At 36.3% G+C, this 17421-nt stretch overlaps 1 protein-coding gene and 1 non-coding gene across 4 annotated transcripts in view; one reads left to right on the forward strand and one right to left on the reverse strand.

Moving 5' to 3' along the window:
• ABCD3 (ATP binding cassette subfamily D member 3) overlaps positions 1 to 15540 on the forward strand; it is a 98549-nt gene extending 83009 nt beyond the window's left edge. For all 3 annotated transcript variants that reach the window (XM_004378761.2, XM_004378762.2, XM_023733463.1), the window contains 7 exons: positions 3016 to 3093; positions 3199 to 3264; positions 3365 to 3454; positions 4668 to 4787; positions 5699 to 5803; positions 10617 to 10673; positions 14059 to 15540. In XM_004378761.2, coding sequence (XP_004378818.1) covers positions 3016 to 3093; positions 3199 to 3264; positions 3365 to 3454; positions 4668 to 4787; positions 5699 to 5803; positions 10617 to 10673; positions 14059 to 14136 — 594 coding nt within the window. In that variant the 3' untranslated portion in view covers positions 14137 to 15540. The remainder of the gene's footprint in view (positions 1 to 3015; positions 3094 to 3198; positions 3265 to 3364; positions 3455 to 4667; positions 4788 to 5698; positions 5804 to 10616; positions 10674 to 14058) is intronic.
• A 554-nt stretch (positions 15541 to 16094) lies between these two features.
• On the reverse strand, positions 16095 to 16201 carry LOC111821005 (U6 spliceosomal RNA). Its single transcript, XR_002824489.1, has one exon. It is a non-coding gene; the product is annotated as a U6 spliceosomal RNA (small nuclear RNA).
• Between the last annotated feature and the right edge of the window lie 1220 nt (positions 16202 to 17421).

A 17421-nucleotide genomic window follows, 5' to 3' on the forward strand; every position in this document is an offset into this window, starting at 1 on the left:
CTCAGTCTGGTGGAGGCCATGGTAATTGTGGTCCATTAGTCCTTTGGACTAATCTTTCCTTTGTGTCTTTAGTTTCATTCTCCCTTGCTCCCGATGGTGTGAGACCAGTGGAGTATCTTAGATGGCTGCTCACAGGCTTTTAAGACGCCAGACACTACTCACCAAAGTAGAATGTAGAACGTTTTCTTTATAAACTATTTTATACCAGTTGAGCTAGATGTTCCCTGAGACCATGGTCCTCACAGCCCTGAGCCCAGCAGTTCAGTCCCTCAGGGAGTTTGGATGTGTCTATGGAGCTTCCATGACCTTGCCTTGTACAAGTTGTGCTGGCTTCCCCAGTATTGTGTACTGTCTTACCCTTCACCATAGTTACCACTTGTCTATTGTCTGTTTAGTGCTTTTCCATCCCCAGCCCTCCACTCCCTCATAACTATCAAAGACTGTTTCTTTTTATTGTGTAAACCTTTTCATGAGTTTTTACAGTGGTGGTCCCATACAATATTTGTCCTTTCGTGACTGACTTATTTCACTCAGCATAATGCCCTCCAGATTCATCCATGTTATGAGATGCTTCTCAGATTCATCATTGTTCTTTATTGCTGTATAATACTCTAGTGTGTGTTTGTACCATAGTTTGTTTATCCATTCATCTGTTGATAGGCGTCTAGTTTGTTTCCACCTTTTTGCTACTTTGAACAATGCTGCAGTGAACATGGTGGTACATATGCCTATTTGTGTGACGATTCTTACTTCTTTAGGATATATTGCTAGCAGTGGGATTGCTGGATCATACACTATTTCTATTTCTAGCTTTTTAAGGAAGCACCATATTGTTTTCCAAAATGGTTGGGCCATTTTTCATTCTCACCAGTAGTGCATGAGAGTTCCGATCTCCCACAGCCTCTCCAACATTTGTTGTTTCCAGTGTTTTTGATTCGTGCCAGTAATGCCCGGGTGAGATGGTATCTCATGGTTTTGATTTCCTTTGTTTTTTTGAACAGGCCAGGCATACTCCTGCCTCAGTTCCTTTGCAGTGGCTTTTTTTGTGGGGAGAGAGAGGTGGAGCAGTCTTCCTTCAGATAAACTCCTAATTCACCCATTTACTTCTTTCCAAGTTCTGCCTAGTTGTCTATTTCAATAAGGCCTACCCTGACCACTCTAAAAATGGAATGCCCCTACTCACTCCCAAGTTTCTGTACCCTGATCTATTTTTCTACATAGCACTTATTTTCTAACACACTATTTAATTTACTTATTTATTATGTGTATTCTTTATTGTATGTCTACTAGAATGTAAACTTATAGGGGCAAGGATTTTTTTTTTTTTGGTCTCTTTTATTTACTAATGTAACGCCATTGCCTAGAACAGAGAAATATTTATTGAAGTGATTAATAGGAACCTAAGGCTCCACAGGAGCCCTGGTGGCACAGTGGTTAAGATCTCAGCTGCTAATCAAAAGGTTGTGTCTTAGTCATCTAGTGCTGCTCTAACAGAAATACCACAAGTGGATGGCTTTAACAAGGAATAGTTTATTCTCTCAAGTCCAGTAGGCTTCAAGTCCAAATTCAGGGCATCAGCTCCAAGGGAACGCTTTCTCTGTCTGCTCGGAGGAAGGTCTATGTCATCAATCTTTCTTTGGTCTGAGAGCTTCTCTGCCCAGGAACCTCGGGTCCAAAGGATGCGCTCTGCTCCTGGCACTGCTTTCTCGGTGGTATGAGGTTCCCATGTGTCTCTGCTCGCTTCTCTCTTTTATATCTCAAAAGGGATTGCATTAAGACACTATCTAATCTTGTCAACGTCATCAGTATAACCTCATCACAGTGATAGAATTTACAACACATAAGGAAGTCCCATCAGATTACACAATCATACAACACTGAGAATCATGACGCAGCCAAGCTGACAGATACTTTTGGGGGACACAACTCAATCCATGACAGGTCGACAGTTCAAATCCACCAGCTGCTCCTTGTAAACCCTATGGAGGAGTTCTGCTCTGTTCTGTAGGGTTGCTATGAGTTGGAATTGACTCAACAGCAACAGGTTTTTTGGTTTAAGGCTCAACAGTTTAAAAAATTTGTCAGAGGCAGGTTACACAGCTAGTGTAACTCATGTCTCTGACATTGCTGCTTATTGGTGTCAGCTAGAATGAGAACCCAGGCTTTCTGATTCTTTCCAAGGTCAGTTAGACACTTGTAAAACTGTATGCTTAGAACTTATGTACTCTTTACATTTTCTCATTAACTTTGTCTTTACATTGTTGCAGAGCAATTTGGTGGTACTGGTAAATACTTATAATCCACATGTACTTTGATGAAACATTTCTAATTTCTAAGAATCTAATCTAAAGAAACATTTCTCACTAGTGTATAAATTTACTCACTGGTATGGAGATTAATAGTAGGATTATCAAAAAGAGCAAAACAAAATGCAGACAAACTAACAAGGGAGTGGGAGTATTTTGTAAAAAATCATGGTGCATCCTTACTGTGGAATACTCTGCAAGCATTAAAACAGACAACAACAAGAACAAAAGAATGAAGGGGATCTGAATATACTGACCTGGAAAAATATCTGTGATACATTAAATAGTAAAAATTGTTATAGAACAATATATGTAGTATGATTTAGTTTTTTACAAAAGACTGTGTATTTATGTGGATACATCCATTTAATATTTCTTTAAATTGTCAAGAAATTTTTTTAAGGTTTAGCTCTTTGTATTCCAGTTGAGGTTAAGTTGGTGACATCAATTATGATATTGAAATGAAACTTTACAAAGTTAAAAAGTAATACATCCTCACTGAAAAAAAAGTAACTGAGTAAAAATTGAAAGTAAACAAAAGTAAAATGTCCCCCATCACCACCATACCTCTCCACCACTTCTACTTAATAACATGTTTATTGACAAAATAGAAAGCTTATAATTAGCAGAGAGCTATTTGACTCTAAGCAAATGTTCATTGATTATATTCATTCTAATTAATCAACTCATGGACTAATTTCCATTTTAGGTTCCATCTGGGGCCAATGTTCTAATTTGTGGTCCTAATGGATGTGGGAAGAGTTCACTGTTCCGTGTTCTTGGTGAAGTAAGTATAAATTGACCTCAGAACTTTGTGGTGTTATTTGCTATTCTATCTACCACATTGGTAAAAATCACAGCTGCTTCTCCCTTCCCTCTTTTCCTTTTATAGTTATGGCCTCTTTTTGGAGGACGTCTAACTAAACCCGAGAGAGGAAAGTTATTTTATGTTCCTCAGGTAAGACCTTGGTTGAGTCATTTCATAATTTTTGATTCAAGATCATTTTGTTTTTATTTTTAAAATTCACTTCTAATAACTTTTGCTCTGCTACTATCAGAGACCTTATATGACCCTTGGAACACTTCGAGACCAAGTGATATATCCAGATGGAAGAGAAGATCAGAAAAAGAAGGGGATCTCTGACCTAGTAAGGAACTCTTTATATCCTATTGTTGTTAGGTGCCGTCAATCGGTTCTGAATCATAGCGAACCGATGTACAACAGAACGAAACACTGCCCGGTGTTGTGCCATTCTCCCAGTCATTGCTATACTTGAGCCCATTGTCGCAGCCACTGTGTCAGTTCATCTCGTTGAGGGTCTTCCTCTTTTTCGCTGACCCTCTACTTTACCAAGCATGATGTCCTTCTCCAGGGATTGATCCCTCCTAATAACATGTCCAAAGTACATGAGATGTAGTCTTGCCATCTTTGCTTCCAAGGAGCATTCTAGTTATACTTCTTCCAAGACAGATTTGTTTGTTCTTTTGGCAGTCCATGGTATATTCAGTATTCTCCACCAACACCACAATTCATAGGCGTCCTTTATATCCTAGGCCTACTGAAAATATTTTACTTCTGATTCCTCGTCTTACTCAGTTAAGTATTTTAAATGCCAAGTAGCTTATCCTAACCTGTAAAACCTTCCAAAGGCTTGTTATTAATTAAGACTTTCCATATTGAGGTAAGATGATAACCACTTTGCTTAAATATGACATGTTATGTATTTCACTTTATCTTTATACTATTGGGAGTCCCTGGGTTGTATAAAAGTTAATGCGCTGCTAACTGAAAGGTTGGAGGTTCAAGCCCACCTAGAGGCACCTTGGAAGAAAGAACTGACAGTCTGCTTCCAAAAAATCAGCCATTGAAAACCCTATGGAGTGCAGTTCTATTATGACACACAAGGTTGCCATGAGTTGGAGTCAGCTTGACTGCAACTGGTTTATTTTACGCTATTGTTTGTTTTTTCATTGTTCTTATTTGTTAATTATGCACAGCAGTGACACATTTTGTCAAGGTTAGTATAGACAGAAACTGACAAGTTCAGTGCTAACTTTGTGCCACAATTTTTTTGTGAAATGAAGCCCTGGTGGCACAGTGGTTAAGAGCCATGGCTGCTGACCAAAAGGTCAACAGTTCGAATCCACCAGCCGTTCCTTGGAAACCCTATGGGGCAGTTCTACTCTGTCATAGAGGGTCACTACAAGTTGGAATGGACTCGATGGCACCAAATTTGGTTTTGGTGCCTCTATAAGTGATATTGGCAAAGAATTATAGTGTTTGTAGTTTAAAAAATAAAGCAAGATGGAGAAAGTTGGTTTATGTTAAGCTTTGTTTCTTCTTTAATCATTTTTCTAAAGGTACTGAAGGACTACTTAGACAATGTCCAGTTGGGTCATATCCTGGAACGTGAAGGAGGCTGGGACAGTGTTCAGGACTGGATGGATGTACTCAGTGGTGGAGAAAAACAAAGAATGGCGGTAAGTATACTCTGAAGACGTTGCACAAAAATGCAAGTAGTTGCATAAAGTTATTCTTATAATCCAGCATTTTGGTTAATTAAGGCACAAAGTTTTATTTTACTCTTTTTATTTAGCAATTTTTATATTATGGATTAGTTTAAATGATAGCAAAAGTGCTTAATGATGTATAATTGTGTATAAATTTGGAATTCTGAAATATTCATAAAAACAATGCCAGTGTCTTTGAAAGCAAAAGCTGCAGATTTAATTATGTACCAGGATTTGTAGCACATTGTTCCTGGGAAACGTGGTGATTCTGGTTGGGTTATGAGATCTCTTTGTTTCTATAGACATCTCTTTGTCTCACTTAGGCTGTTGTCCCTGATGTGCTGAAGGTATTAGAGATGACAACTCTAATTTTAGTATTTTATTCTTTATTCTGTTCTTGCCCTTTCTCCCCACCATTATTTGTATCCTTGTTCCAGGGCTCAGTATCTACTACCTAAAGTTACTGAATTGGTACTATTATTCAAACAACAAAATGTTTAAAAATAGAAACCTTTTTGCACCTGAGGCTGTCAGCAGTCTGAATTCTAAGATTTGGTTAAACCTAAAGTTGTTTGTTCAGTGAACTAACTTCAGTGTTCGTTCAAAACTCAACTTCATCTCAGGTCAATCAAACAATTAATAGGTGGTGTTTTATTCTTATCAATAACTATTTCCCATGTATTACGTTTTCCCCATTGGGGATGATAATAAAACAATTAGGTTTATTTATATTGTCTCCATTTCTGGGAAACAGATGTTTTTAGAATAATTTCCATGCTTGTTTACAAGACTCCATATTTAATTTAAAGTAAATTTATTTTAGCTTATTAATTTTAGGTATGCATATGTTTACATAAAGTATTTCTCTTTTAATGCTTCAGATGGCAAGATTATTTTATCATAAGCCCCAGTTTGCCATTTTGGATGAATGCACAAGCGCTGTTAGTGTGGATGTGGAAGACTACATTTATAGTCACTGTCGAAAGGTAAGTGTGCCAGGTTCTCAGTTTGAGGGTCCGTGTCCCCCATCCCAGTCTCATCTGTGTCCTGCCAGATATCTAAGCAAAAGATTCTAAGATATTAAGTAATAAAATTACTCCCAAAGGATGATATCTTTCTTTAATAAAAATATAAAAACTGGTATTTAATAGTTATGAGTAAAAGGAAAAGAATTGTAAATGAATTCTGTATATAATTCTCTTTAGCCACTTCTTAGATATGAAACAAATAATACATTCAGATCTGTTTCCCTTTTACCTCATTATCTGTGCTTTGAGTTAATAATAACCCAGATAACCCATTGCCATCGAGTCAATTCTGACTTATAGTGACCCTGTTGGACAGAGTAGAACTGTCCCATAGGGTTGCTCATCTGTAAATCTGTACAGAAGCTGACTGCCACGTATTTCTCCCATGGAGCGGCTGGTGGGTTTGAACTGCCAACATTTAGGTTAGCAGCCAAGCACTTTAACCACTGCGCCACCAGGGCTTAGAGTTAATAAACTGGTCTTTTTAAATTTGTTCTAATAACTTTACCTAAATATCAGTTGGTTTTTATCAAGAAAATTTGACAATAATTACTTGGCAATTTTTATACTTTTATTCATTTTCTCTTTGGCTTTGGCAATATTTTACCAAAATTTATTTTAGTAGCCTAGTCTGAGGCTGTCTACATTGGTTCAGTTCTCTGAGTAATTATTCAGTCGTCTCCATTTTATTTTTTTTGTTTTTCTGTGAAGAATTGTCACCAACATCTATACTCTGTTATAATTTACAGTTTCTCTATAAGTACAGGAGTATTTTAACATTTCAAAACTGTTCTTTGGGAACTTAAACATAAAGAGTCTTGTTGCATATACATATAGTATAAACTCTTGTACTCAATGTGTGGTCATGGATCAGGAGCATCAACATCACCTGGGAGTTTGTTAGAAATTCAGAATCTCAGATCCTGCTAAATCAAAATCTATGTTTTAACAAAATTCTCAGATGATACAAATGGACACTAAAGCTTTAGAAGCACTGGTATAATGATGAAAGAATATATTTGCTGTATTTATCTTTGCAGGAAGATTTGTAACTGCTGATGCTATCTTTTCAATGGTTTGTTTTCTATTCTTGAATGAGTTTTCACAATTTATAATTTGTATGCATCTATCCATATTGGTTTTCAGATTTATAGGCATTTAGAGATGTTTGTTATATTGCCTTATTGCTGCACTTCAGTTATCATTTTTAATTTTCGTTTCCAGAGCAGTGCTTCACATTCTGAACAGATTACCTTTGTATCAAACAAGCATATAATAGCAGGCATTTGATTACACGGCCTACCAAAGAAGAGAGAGAGAGATGATATGGAATGAGACATTCCTTTCAGTGAGCATGGCTCAGGAGTAGATAGTGAAGCCTGAAAACAGTCAGTGCAAGGTTGTGGATAAAATGTGATTACTTTTTTTTTTGTTTTTACTGTGGCTTGATAAAATGCATAAATCAGAGTGATTAATTGAATGTTACTGGCTTTATCAACACACTGGAGGAAGAAATTAAAGAATTATTTGAAGACTACTAAGGAATATTAACTAGGGAAAAAAATATTTAAAAAAATTCACTACATGTGTGAAGGCAATGAAAAGAATGAGCAGAAAGGCCAGCAACTTGGAATTTTCATAAGTTTCCTATAAAGTATTAAAAACTGGAAAACCCTTGCATTCTCTGTTTCTCAGTTCTGTAGCTGTATGGAATTATGTGCAATTCATTACTATCCCCGTTTTTCGTCTACGTACATAAGGCTGTGGTTTGTCAACTGCATACCAGGACACCACAGCAGACTTACCAGGGCGCTGCAGGGTATTTTACATTTTTAAGGAAAATGGCGACATCTGCAGGACACTGCACGAACAACTACTATTAAGTTTGGATCTGATTGCTTAATAAGCAGAACTGTTAGGTACATTTTTTTGGCTTAGGGTCACTGTAAAAAAATTCTGATACACTAAGAGCATGTGAACCTAGATTGTTGGGGAACCTCTGCTTCAAGGATTGTTTATATAAAAGTATGTAGTCTGTATTTGAGCCATGATTTAGAGGATCTTTGCTGGTAATTTTGAACGTGTGATTTTCTCTTATGCTCTAGCTATAGACTGTAAATCTCCACATAAGATGTAATTCTTTTATAAAGTATAGATTCTAAAATAAAGAACAGTCTTATGGGAACCTGTATCAGTCAGGGTTCTCCAAAGAAACAGAACCAATATGATATATATACACACACATATACATAAATATACACACACACATATATATACACATACACACAGATATATACGTATACATAAAGGAATTGGTCATACTTGCGGCGGCTGGCAAGTCTGAAATATGCAGGAAAGGCCTGCATACCAGAAGTTCAGGCAAAAGCTGATGTTGCAGTCTTGAGTCTGAAATCCATATGGCAGACCAGTAGGCTAGAAATTCAGGCAGGATTTCTATGTTAGTCTTGAGGCAGAATTTTTTGTTTTCTTTGGGAAACTTAAGTTTTTGCTCTTAAGGCCTTCAGCTTAAGCCGCCCACATTATTCAGGGTGGTCTGCTTTATTTAAATAAGCTGATTGTAAACGCTAATCACATCTACAGAATACTTCCACAGCAACATCTAGACTAATGTTTGACCAACCAGCTGGACACCATAGCCTAGCCAAGTTGATGCATAAAATTAACCATCACAATTAAACATGACAATTTAAATTGTATTACTATAATAGCACTTTAAACTTTAACATAAAATGAGGTGCAAACTTCTTAAGCTAAGAACTTGTTGACAACTACAAAACCAGAAATTAAATACAGACAAAACTTAAACAGAAACAATTTCACACTTGCTGCATTAAAGAGACCTAGGGTACTGTTGTACTGTAATTAAACCACTGATTTGGGGTTTAATTATGGAAAGATAGTCTGAGGTCGACATCATGTGTTTTGGATTTCCCTTTTGTATTTTGACTTAAGTAATGCTAATACAAAGAATGCCTACATTCAGTAGAGATCTAATCCAGTTATTGTTAGAATTGTGCACAGACATAATATCTGAAGTGTGAGACTTGTATTTTTGTAGATGTTGGAAAACAAATAGAAATTCAGCACAACAGCTTACTGTCAGACTTTGAAGGGAACTAGCGAATACTAGAAATGATTCATTCACACCATTTTGAAAATGTCTTGATTATTAATCTGATAGTCATATGATTGCTTCCACATTGTCTCAGCTTGAAATACATTAACTTTTATTCCTTATAGATTGATTCAACGTACTCCAGTGTTTAAAAAGGAGAAGTTAAATGCTTTCAAAACTAATCCTTTAAAAGTCAGATAAATGTTGTACTGTTGAAGTATATGTTTTATTAATATTGATAATATACTCGTTTTATCATGTAATTCCAATTTGCGAACCTTTTCACAAGGCAGCCAGATACACTTACGACACATTAAAAGTCTTAAGTGACATCACTTGAAGTCCTCAGTTGACACCAGCAGAAGTGTAGGCACAAACTTGGGCACTTAAATCTCATGGCAGAAATCATCTGGAATTTACTTAACCTAATTTTTAAAGGTTGTCATGAAAATAAAAATAAAATTTAGAAATCATGATGGAAATCTTCTGGATACCCTAGCATGTATCTGTTACCTTGAAGGGATTGATTTTGAGACACAGTGATCTAGATCAGGGTTTCTCAACCTTGGCACTATTGACATTTTGGGCTGGATAATTCTTAGTTATGGGGGGTTGTCCTGTGCACTGTAGAATGTTTAACATCACCTCTGGCCTCTACCCATTAGATGCTGGTAGCACTCTCAGTTGTGACAGCCAGCAATGTCCCCTGGGGGGCAAAATCAACCTCCGGTTGAGAATCACTGATTCAGAGCAGCTACAGTTGTACCTATTAGTATTGTTTTGAAAATCTGAAGAACAGATCCATAAGCCCTTATTCACAATCTGAAATCCGGAAAGCTCTTAAAACCAAAATATTTTTCATGACTTTGTAGCAGTCTTGGAGCCCTGGTGGTACAGTGGTTAAGAGCTCAGTCTTCTAACCAAAAGGTCAGCAGTTCAAATCCACCAGCTGCTCCTTGGAAACTATGGGGCAGTTCTGCTCTGTTTTACAGGGTTGCTATGAGTCGGAATCGACTCAGTGGCAGCGTGTTTGGTTTTTTTGTTTTATCAGTCTCACTGGGTGGCAAAGTCTGGCCTGAACTAACAAAAAATATTTAAACTCTTCATCGTATTGTGAATGTCCATATGTCTTGCTACAGAAATATTCATGTGTTTGATTACAGAATTTTGCTCTGGAACCCTCTGGGAGTGTTAATATGTTTCCAAAATCTGATTTCCAAAACAAAGTTTTTAAATAAGGAATTATGACCCTGTATTTGAAAAGCAGATTGGCTATAGACAGTGCTATTCTGAATTAATTTTTCCTGGTTTTAACTTTTTGTACTTTTTACCATCCTTATACTCTTTTCACATATTTTTTACAGTAAAATAGAAAATATGGTAGGATATGTATTATCTGCCCCAAGTAAAATAATATATTTAATGCCAGTACCTGGTAGTTTTTGTTATACGGTTGAAGGTCCAACGGTGCTTTGCAATACCTTCAACGGTTGGCATCAATTGTAATTTTTTTCCTTTGACATTGATTTTTATCTATAGCCACTGAAGACAGTTATCTTAACAGCTTAAAGTATATAGACTAGCTTAATTTTTGAATCTCTGTTATTGGTCTAAACCTAAATTGTTTTGTTTTAGGTTGGCATCACCCTCTTCACTGTGTCACATAGAAAGTCTCTTTGGAAACATCACGAGGTTTGTATTTCTTACATTTAATGGTACAATGGAAGTTTATATTATTTATTTATGTGAATTTAGTTTGAGAGTTCTTGGTTTATGTCCCCTTATAAACATATACCCTAACAAAAAAATGATTCTGTTTCAGTTTTATAAAATAAAATACGATTTTCTTAAATATTATCTTAATTGTCAGTTTTGAAAACTACCATATACAGTTGATTCTTGATATTCACAGTAGTCATCTTCTATAAAGCCACCATTAACACTGAATTCGTGAATCCTGACCCATTGCTCCTAGGGGAAATACAGGGTTAGGTTTCTGTGAGTCTCTGGTCACAACATTTTTGTCAGTCAGCTAATACATAATCTTGTTTTATGTGTGTTCTGTTTAGAGACATCTTATTTAATAGATATTGTTAATTCATTAACATCGAACTCATCGCCAATGGTACTGTAACTCACGCCTGAATGAAGCCTATCTAATACATGTATTTTCTCTGTAAGGCACATTACAGCCTTCTTGCACTTAGAAACGCTAGGCAGCACTTCCATACTATACTTGGGGGCCATTTTAAACAGCAAAAACACCAACAAGAAGCACAAAAATATGAAAAATATAACACTAAATAGACCGCAAGAAGGACATGTGTTTACCACACGAGGGCGAAAACCAGAAGGCAGAGTGTTGCTTTGTTTGACATCAGCTGGGAACATGCATACTGGGTGACTCAAACTTTTCAAGGCTCTGCGTGTCTACGAATGACTGCAGACGTGTCGTGAGTATTGATTTTAGGGTTACAAATAAATTTTAGTGTGTGGGTGAATTCACAAATATGGTTTCTGCAAATAATGAGGATCAACTTCATATAAGTAATCCCTGTTGTTAACTGCTGTGGAGTTGACCTTGACTCATGGCGACCCTATGCATAGTGGAACAAAACATTGCTTGGTCCAGCACCACCCCCATGATCGGTTGCAGTTAATTCCGTTGTGATCCATAGGGTTTTTTTTTTGTTTTTAAATTGTTGGCATTGAGAATATACACAGAAAAATATACACTAGTTCAACCATTTCTACATGTACAATTCAGTGACATTAATTATATTCTCTGAGTTGTACAACCATTCTCATCCTCCTTTTCCGAGTTTTTCATTGGCCAACTTTCAACAGTAAGTGGCCAGGCCTTTCTTCCTAGTCCATCTTAGTATGGAGACTCCACTGAAACCTCTTTGTTTAGCATCACAGCAACATGCAAGCCGCCACTGACAAATGGATGGTGGCTGGGCATGAGGTGCATTGCCTGGAGTTGAACTTGAGTCTCCCATGTGGAAAGTGAAAACTGTACCACTAAACCACAAATACCTCATAAACAATCCCTAGTTATATATGAAAGGTATCAGAACAAGTTAGTGGTTCTCTAGTTTTATCAATGACTGTCATATAATAATATAATTGTATAATCTTATCGCGGTTATGTCAAAGTAAACTTTTTTTTACCCCCTCACCATCTAATATTGACAGAAGGGGAAAGAATCTTAAGAAGGTTTAGATGGCAAAATGTTTAGGGGCAGTAATGACACATTGTCAGAAATGAAACTATTATTACTGAATAATTTGTATAGAAATTGTTAAATGGGAACCTAATTTGCTGTGTAAACTTTCACCTTAAACACAATAAAATATTATTTAAAAACGTTTAGAGACATTTTTAGTAGAGGTCAGGACTACATGGGGGAAATTGAATGTCAGCTGTTATCATTGTAATAAAATAGGATTCATTAGTGTAGTCCCTCTAATTTACAAAGATGATATTATTGACGAGGTTTACATTAGTACAGATGTCTTATTATTTTCTGGGCCTCCAGCAGTACCGTTCTCAGTGTGGCAGTTCTTTTCATCTCATATTGAAAAATGCCCAAACCCTAAAAATAAAAACGCAGTTTAATTGGTTTAATTTTCTTTCCTTTTCCCTCCCTCCCTCCCTCCCTTCATGATAGAGAGATTTTAGATTAAAGAAAGGGTTTGAGAAAAAAATGGAACAACCCTAGTGGTGTCTTGTCCCACAGTATACATACCTGATGGAGCACCTATTTGGCCAAGTACTGTGCTGAGTGTTGCAAGGGAAACAGACTACTGTCTTTACTCTCCACAGCCTTTCAGTTTAGAGAATAGTCTACAAATGATGAAAGGAAAAGCATGGGATTTGAAGTCAGAAAACCTGGGTTCAAGTACCACCGTTTTTAGCCTCGGTTACTTCCTTTGCATAATAAAGTTACAGATCCTTACCTACCTCTCACAGATATCCATGAGATCAGAGAGGTAGCCATATGAAGTACTTAAGGAAATTCTGTGTAGCTGTTACTTCTTATAGCGAGATGTTGTATATTTATGGAAGTTAAATTCAGCAATGTTTGAAGGCGTTCTGTTGAACTATCTTCCTGATTGACCCCAGGCCTGAAAAGCTAGGAGAGAAAGGGAAGCACTTTGATTGGAAAGTTGGCTAAGTTGAAATCTGTCTCCTTTTGGTCTAATGAATTCAAACAATGACTTTAAAAAATAGTTTGTATTATTTTATGGCATATTATGATTTGTCCGTTTCTCATGAATTGAATGAGAAATTCAATAACTAGAAATCAAAGCGGGTTAAAGATAGACACAAGCCTTTGTGTTTTCTCAGAAGTTTATAAACATTACAGCTGTAGGACTGTCACCTCTCCTTTACAAGGTGTAGACAAATAGCAAAATAACCATCAGGACAGTGGTCTTGTGAAGGAGGGGTGACAGGAAGAGCTGGGATATTGGGGGCCAAAATAGCTAAGAAATAGCAACACAGAAAATGAGAACACAAGTCTTCTTTCTATAAATAAAAAGCCATGAAGTAAAAACAGAAGGCTTTGAAACTGCTGTCCTAAGTGTCTTCAGAGGATGGGATATATAGGTCCAATGTATAGCTCTTCTTCCCTCTCTGCTAAATAAACAAAACTTAAAACAGAGGCTCCAAGCTGCTCTAGGAAATCGGCTAAAGGAGGTAATAAAGGCTGCCCTATTGAACAGCCTAGCACTTAGCAAAATTCACCCTACTGGAAGCATTCTAATCTGTGGCTTACTTATAGGTGCAGTTCCTTTAAAATAATGAAGGAGGCTATATTTTAGTTCTCATAAAGGAAAGTACCATGTCCACTCTAAGCAGAGTTACATTGTTATTTTTAAAAAGATCAGACTTCTTCACTTAGTGTTACTTTAGACAATTATATGCATTAAAGTATAAGTTGTTGAAGGTTTTAGTGACTTAAGTAATCATTTCCAATCATTTTCTTATATACCACCTCTACCTAAATTTCTGACAGAAAGCAAATTCTTGGTTATTAATTTTTGTTTTTTTTTTTCTTCTTTCCCATAGTACTATCTGCATATGGATGGCAGAGGCAATTATGAATTCAAACAGATAACAGAAGATACAGTTGAATTTGGCTCTTAAAATCTGGAGAACTATACCTGCTTCAATGAAATAATTAGACAATACACTTAGAAATACCAAGTACATTATAAAATAAAGTTGAGCTTTTTTTTTTTTAAAAAAAAAAACAAAGCAACAGATTAACTAACTAGAGAATAATCAAGAAGTTGTTAAAACGCTTAATATTATATAGGATATTACTAATTGTGTATATGTTGGTTTAATTATTAATATGTACTAAGAATGTCCTTATTCTTGTGGTTAAAAACCTGCCTAAATTAAATTGGGCTTAAATCAGTGTAACCTGTTTCATCCTGGGATGTAAACCATTTGAAGTCAGCTAATTTGACTTTTATGGATCTATCTTTTCCTTCAGTGAAGAACCCTATTTAAAACTGGGGTCATCATTTGTCCTGTTCAAATAAGATAGTCTTGAGTATCATTTCTTGTGCCCCATGGTACTGGGAAACAAACAAATCATAATGTATTATTAAAATGTGTAACATCATTTCATAATAGCATTTAGTACACAGTGGCAGATTTCTTTAGCTGCCACAGTTATTCTTTATGCCTTGGAGTGCATTTAACTCCAGGAAAGCCAATTGGCTTTTCTTTGGCTAAATAATAAATGTGCCCCTCTCAATCTCAGTATTGAGTTGTTTTGAGGGTTCCTTGTGGCAATGTAACAAAAGCATATGTGCAGTCTTGCTTACAAGGGGTGGTTACTACATGTTGCACCTAACCTTCCCAATGTTTGGGATACTAAAATACAAAATCCTTACATGCCAAGCTTAAGGTCTTATGAGATTTTAAGATTTTTAAAAGAATTGGACAGATCTGTGTATGTTAGAAGCCCATTCATTAGAAGTGTGGTAGTTATATGGTGTGAACTCCACTTGAGCCATAGGAAGGCACTACATGAAGTAATGCACTGAGTATGCAATGTCTTACCACTGTCTTTGACCGTGATCTTATGTTTAAAAAATATGTTATAAAACTGTTAATGCACATGAGTGAATTAGGTGTTGCCTAGGCACTGGTTTATCTCTGTGAATCTTGAATAACTTTTTTGTATTTGGGATATTATGTTGAACTATCCTAAGAGAAATTGATTTCAGCTCATCGAGCCACCATTGTAATGGTACATGTATCATTTGCACAGGGTGAACTGAAACGGAGTATAATCAGTAAGCTAGATAGGAAGCCAGTTTTATTAAAATAGGGTTCAGAAAGGGGCATTTTATATTCTTGTTTCTATGTAACTGGTTTTTTTGTTTTTTTTTTTCAGAATTAATTATAAGAATCACTGGCTACCGAAGTAAAACAATGTACTGATTCCATAGTACATAACATTCAATTTTTACTTCTCTTTAGCAATCTTGTATACTTACTTCCTTTCTTTTCAGATTTAAAAAAAAAAAAAAAGATCAGATATCCTATACAACTTTTGCTTATTCTGTTTTATTCTGGTATTTGAATACCAGATAGTTCATCCGGTCTTGACTTGGAGTGGGGTGGGGGGGAGGTTAACATACAGAAAGCCCTCTGAGCATCCAGCGTCTCTTTTTAAAAAAGTTTTTTCAAATATGGTTTTTAATTGAATGAATTTCTCCTTTTGCAAAAGCAAGCTAAAACCTTCATTCTACCTCACAAATGCTAACAGATAACCAAGAGACCTTAAAAGATACCAGCTCGGGAAAGATTTTAAGGTATGGTGAGGTTTTGAGATTTTCAGATATCTGAGTTACTCTAAACCTACTAATAGAAATATTTTGCTAGCTGCTTCCTTTTTCTTTTCCCCCCCCCCGTGTGATTTAGGTGAAAGTTTACAGCTCAAGTTAATTTCTCATTCAAAAATTTATACACATATTGTTTTGTGACATTGGTTGCAATCCCCACAATGTGATAGCATGTTCCCCCTTTCCACCCTGGGTTCCCTGTGTCCATTCATCCAGTTCCTGTCCCTTCCTACCTTCTTGAAAAATATGGAATGCTTCACAAATTTGTGTGGCATCGTTGCGCAGGGGCCGTGTTAATCTTCTCTGTATCGTTGCAGTTTTAGTGTATGTGCTGCCAAAGGGAGCACCCTATAATGAATTCTTGCCGTCAAAAACCATTTCGAGGTTTTTATTTCGTTATATTTTTTTCTTCCTTTTTTATTTCACAAATGTGAAAGTGCCCCACCATTGCAGGCACAGAGGAAGACCCCTCCCCTAGAGAGTCATGATAAATGTTCTAAGAAATCTACAATAAAGAAATCCGGTGTTGCCAAACATATTTGACCGTGGAAACCCTTTTCCCACATAATTCCTATTAGCTTCTCCACTGACTGCACTGGGAAATGGTAGTTTAATCTGAAGAGTGAATCTAAAGAATAAGCTATCATTCATGAGCAATACGCTGTTTACCAAATGTATCACTCGGTTCTCACACCAAGCTTCTACTTCTTACATAATGAGAGGGGGAAAAAAAAAACAAAATAGGGATTTAAATAACTATGATTGGTTGCTGTGCATTAATAGAATGTGGATAGGCTTTGCCCTTCTCCCTGTCTCAATGATTAACATTTGGCTTAAAACCATGGTGGTAATGTACTCTCTGTCATTTCCTTATATAATTTTTTAAACTTTTAATCTTCGTGTTTAAAGCCACAATTTGTGCCTACAGGCAGAGTGGATTCTCTTCTCCCATCAGATGGATGTTAGTATTGTTAGTTGTAGGAAGCTGTGTACTTATCTACATCAGTCATTTTTCCTTTGTGAAGAACTGAAACGTTCAGACTTCTATAAACATAGCATATGCATGTCATTTAAAAAAAATCTAGTACCAAAAACCTGAAACAAAATTCCTTCAATTTTTAACTCGTCTGAGTGTTTTTGTGGTAATTACTTCTCATTTTTAAAATAATACGCCTTTATAGCTATTCCTAGATTTATCAATTTTAGACGTTTCTTACTGCCTGCATTCCTGCCACATCCTCCCAATGTAGTTAAATCATTTTTTAAATTTGTAGACATTGTATTGAAATATGTACAGAAAAGTCCATAAATCCTAACGGTGCATACAGCTCAATGAATTTTTCTAAAGTGTTCATGCTCATAACCACCCCTCATACCAAGAAATAGAACATTATCACACCTCAGAAGTCTACATGTCTTCTTCCAGTTATTAGCCCCTAGAAGCCACTATTCAGAAACCGTGGTGGCGTAGTGATTAAGAGCTATGGCTGCTAACCAAAAGGTCGGCAGTTTGAATCCAGTAGGCGCTCCTTGGAAACCCTGTGGGGCACTTCTCCTCTGTCCTGTA

Source organism: Trichechus manatus, unplaced genomic scaffold (assembly GCF_000243295.1).
Source record: "Trichechus manatus latirostris isolate Lorelei unplaced genomic scaffold, TriManLat1.0 scaffold00058, whole genome shotgun sequence".
In the NCBI taxonomy this organism is placed as follows: domain Eukaryota; kingdom Metazoa; phylum Chordata; class Mammalia; order Sirenia; family Trichechidae; genus Trichechus; species Trichechus manatus.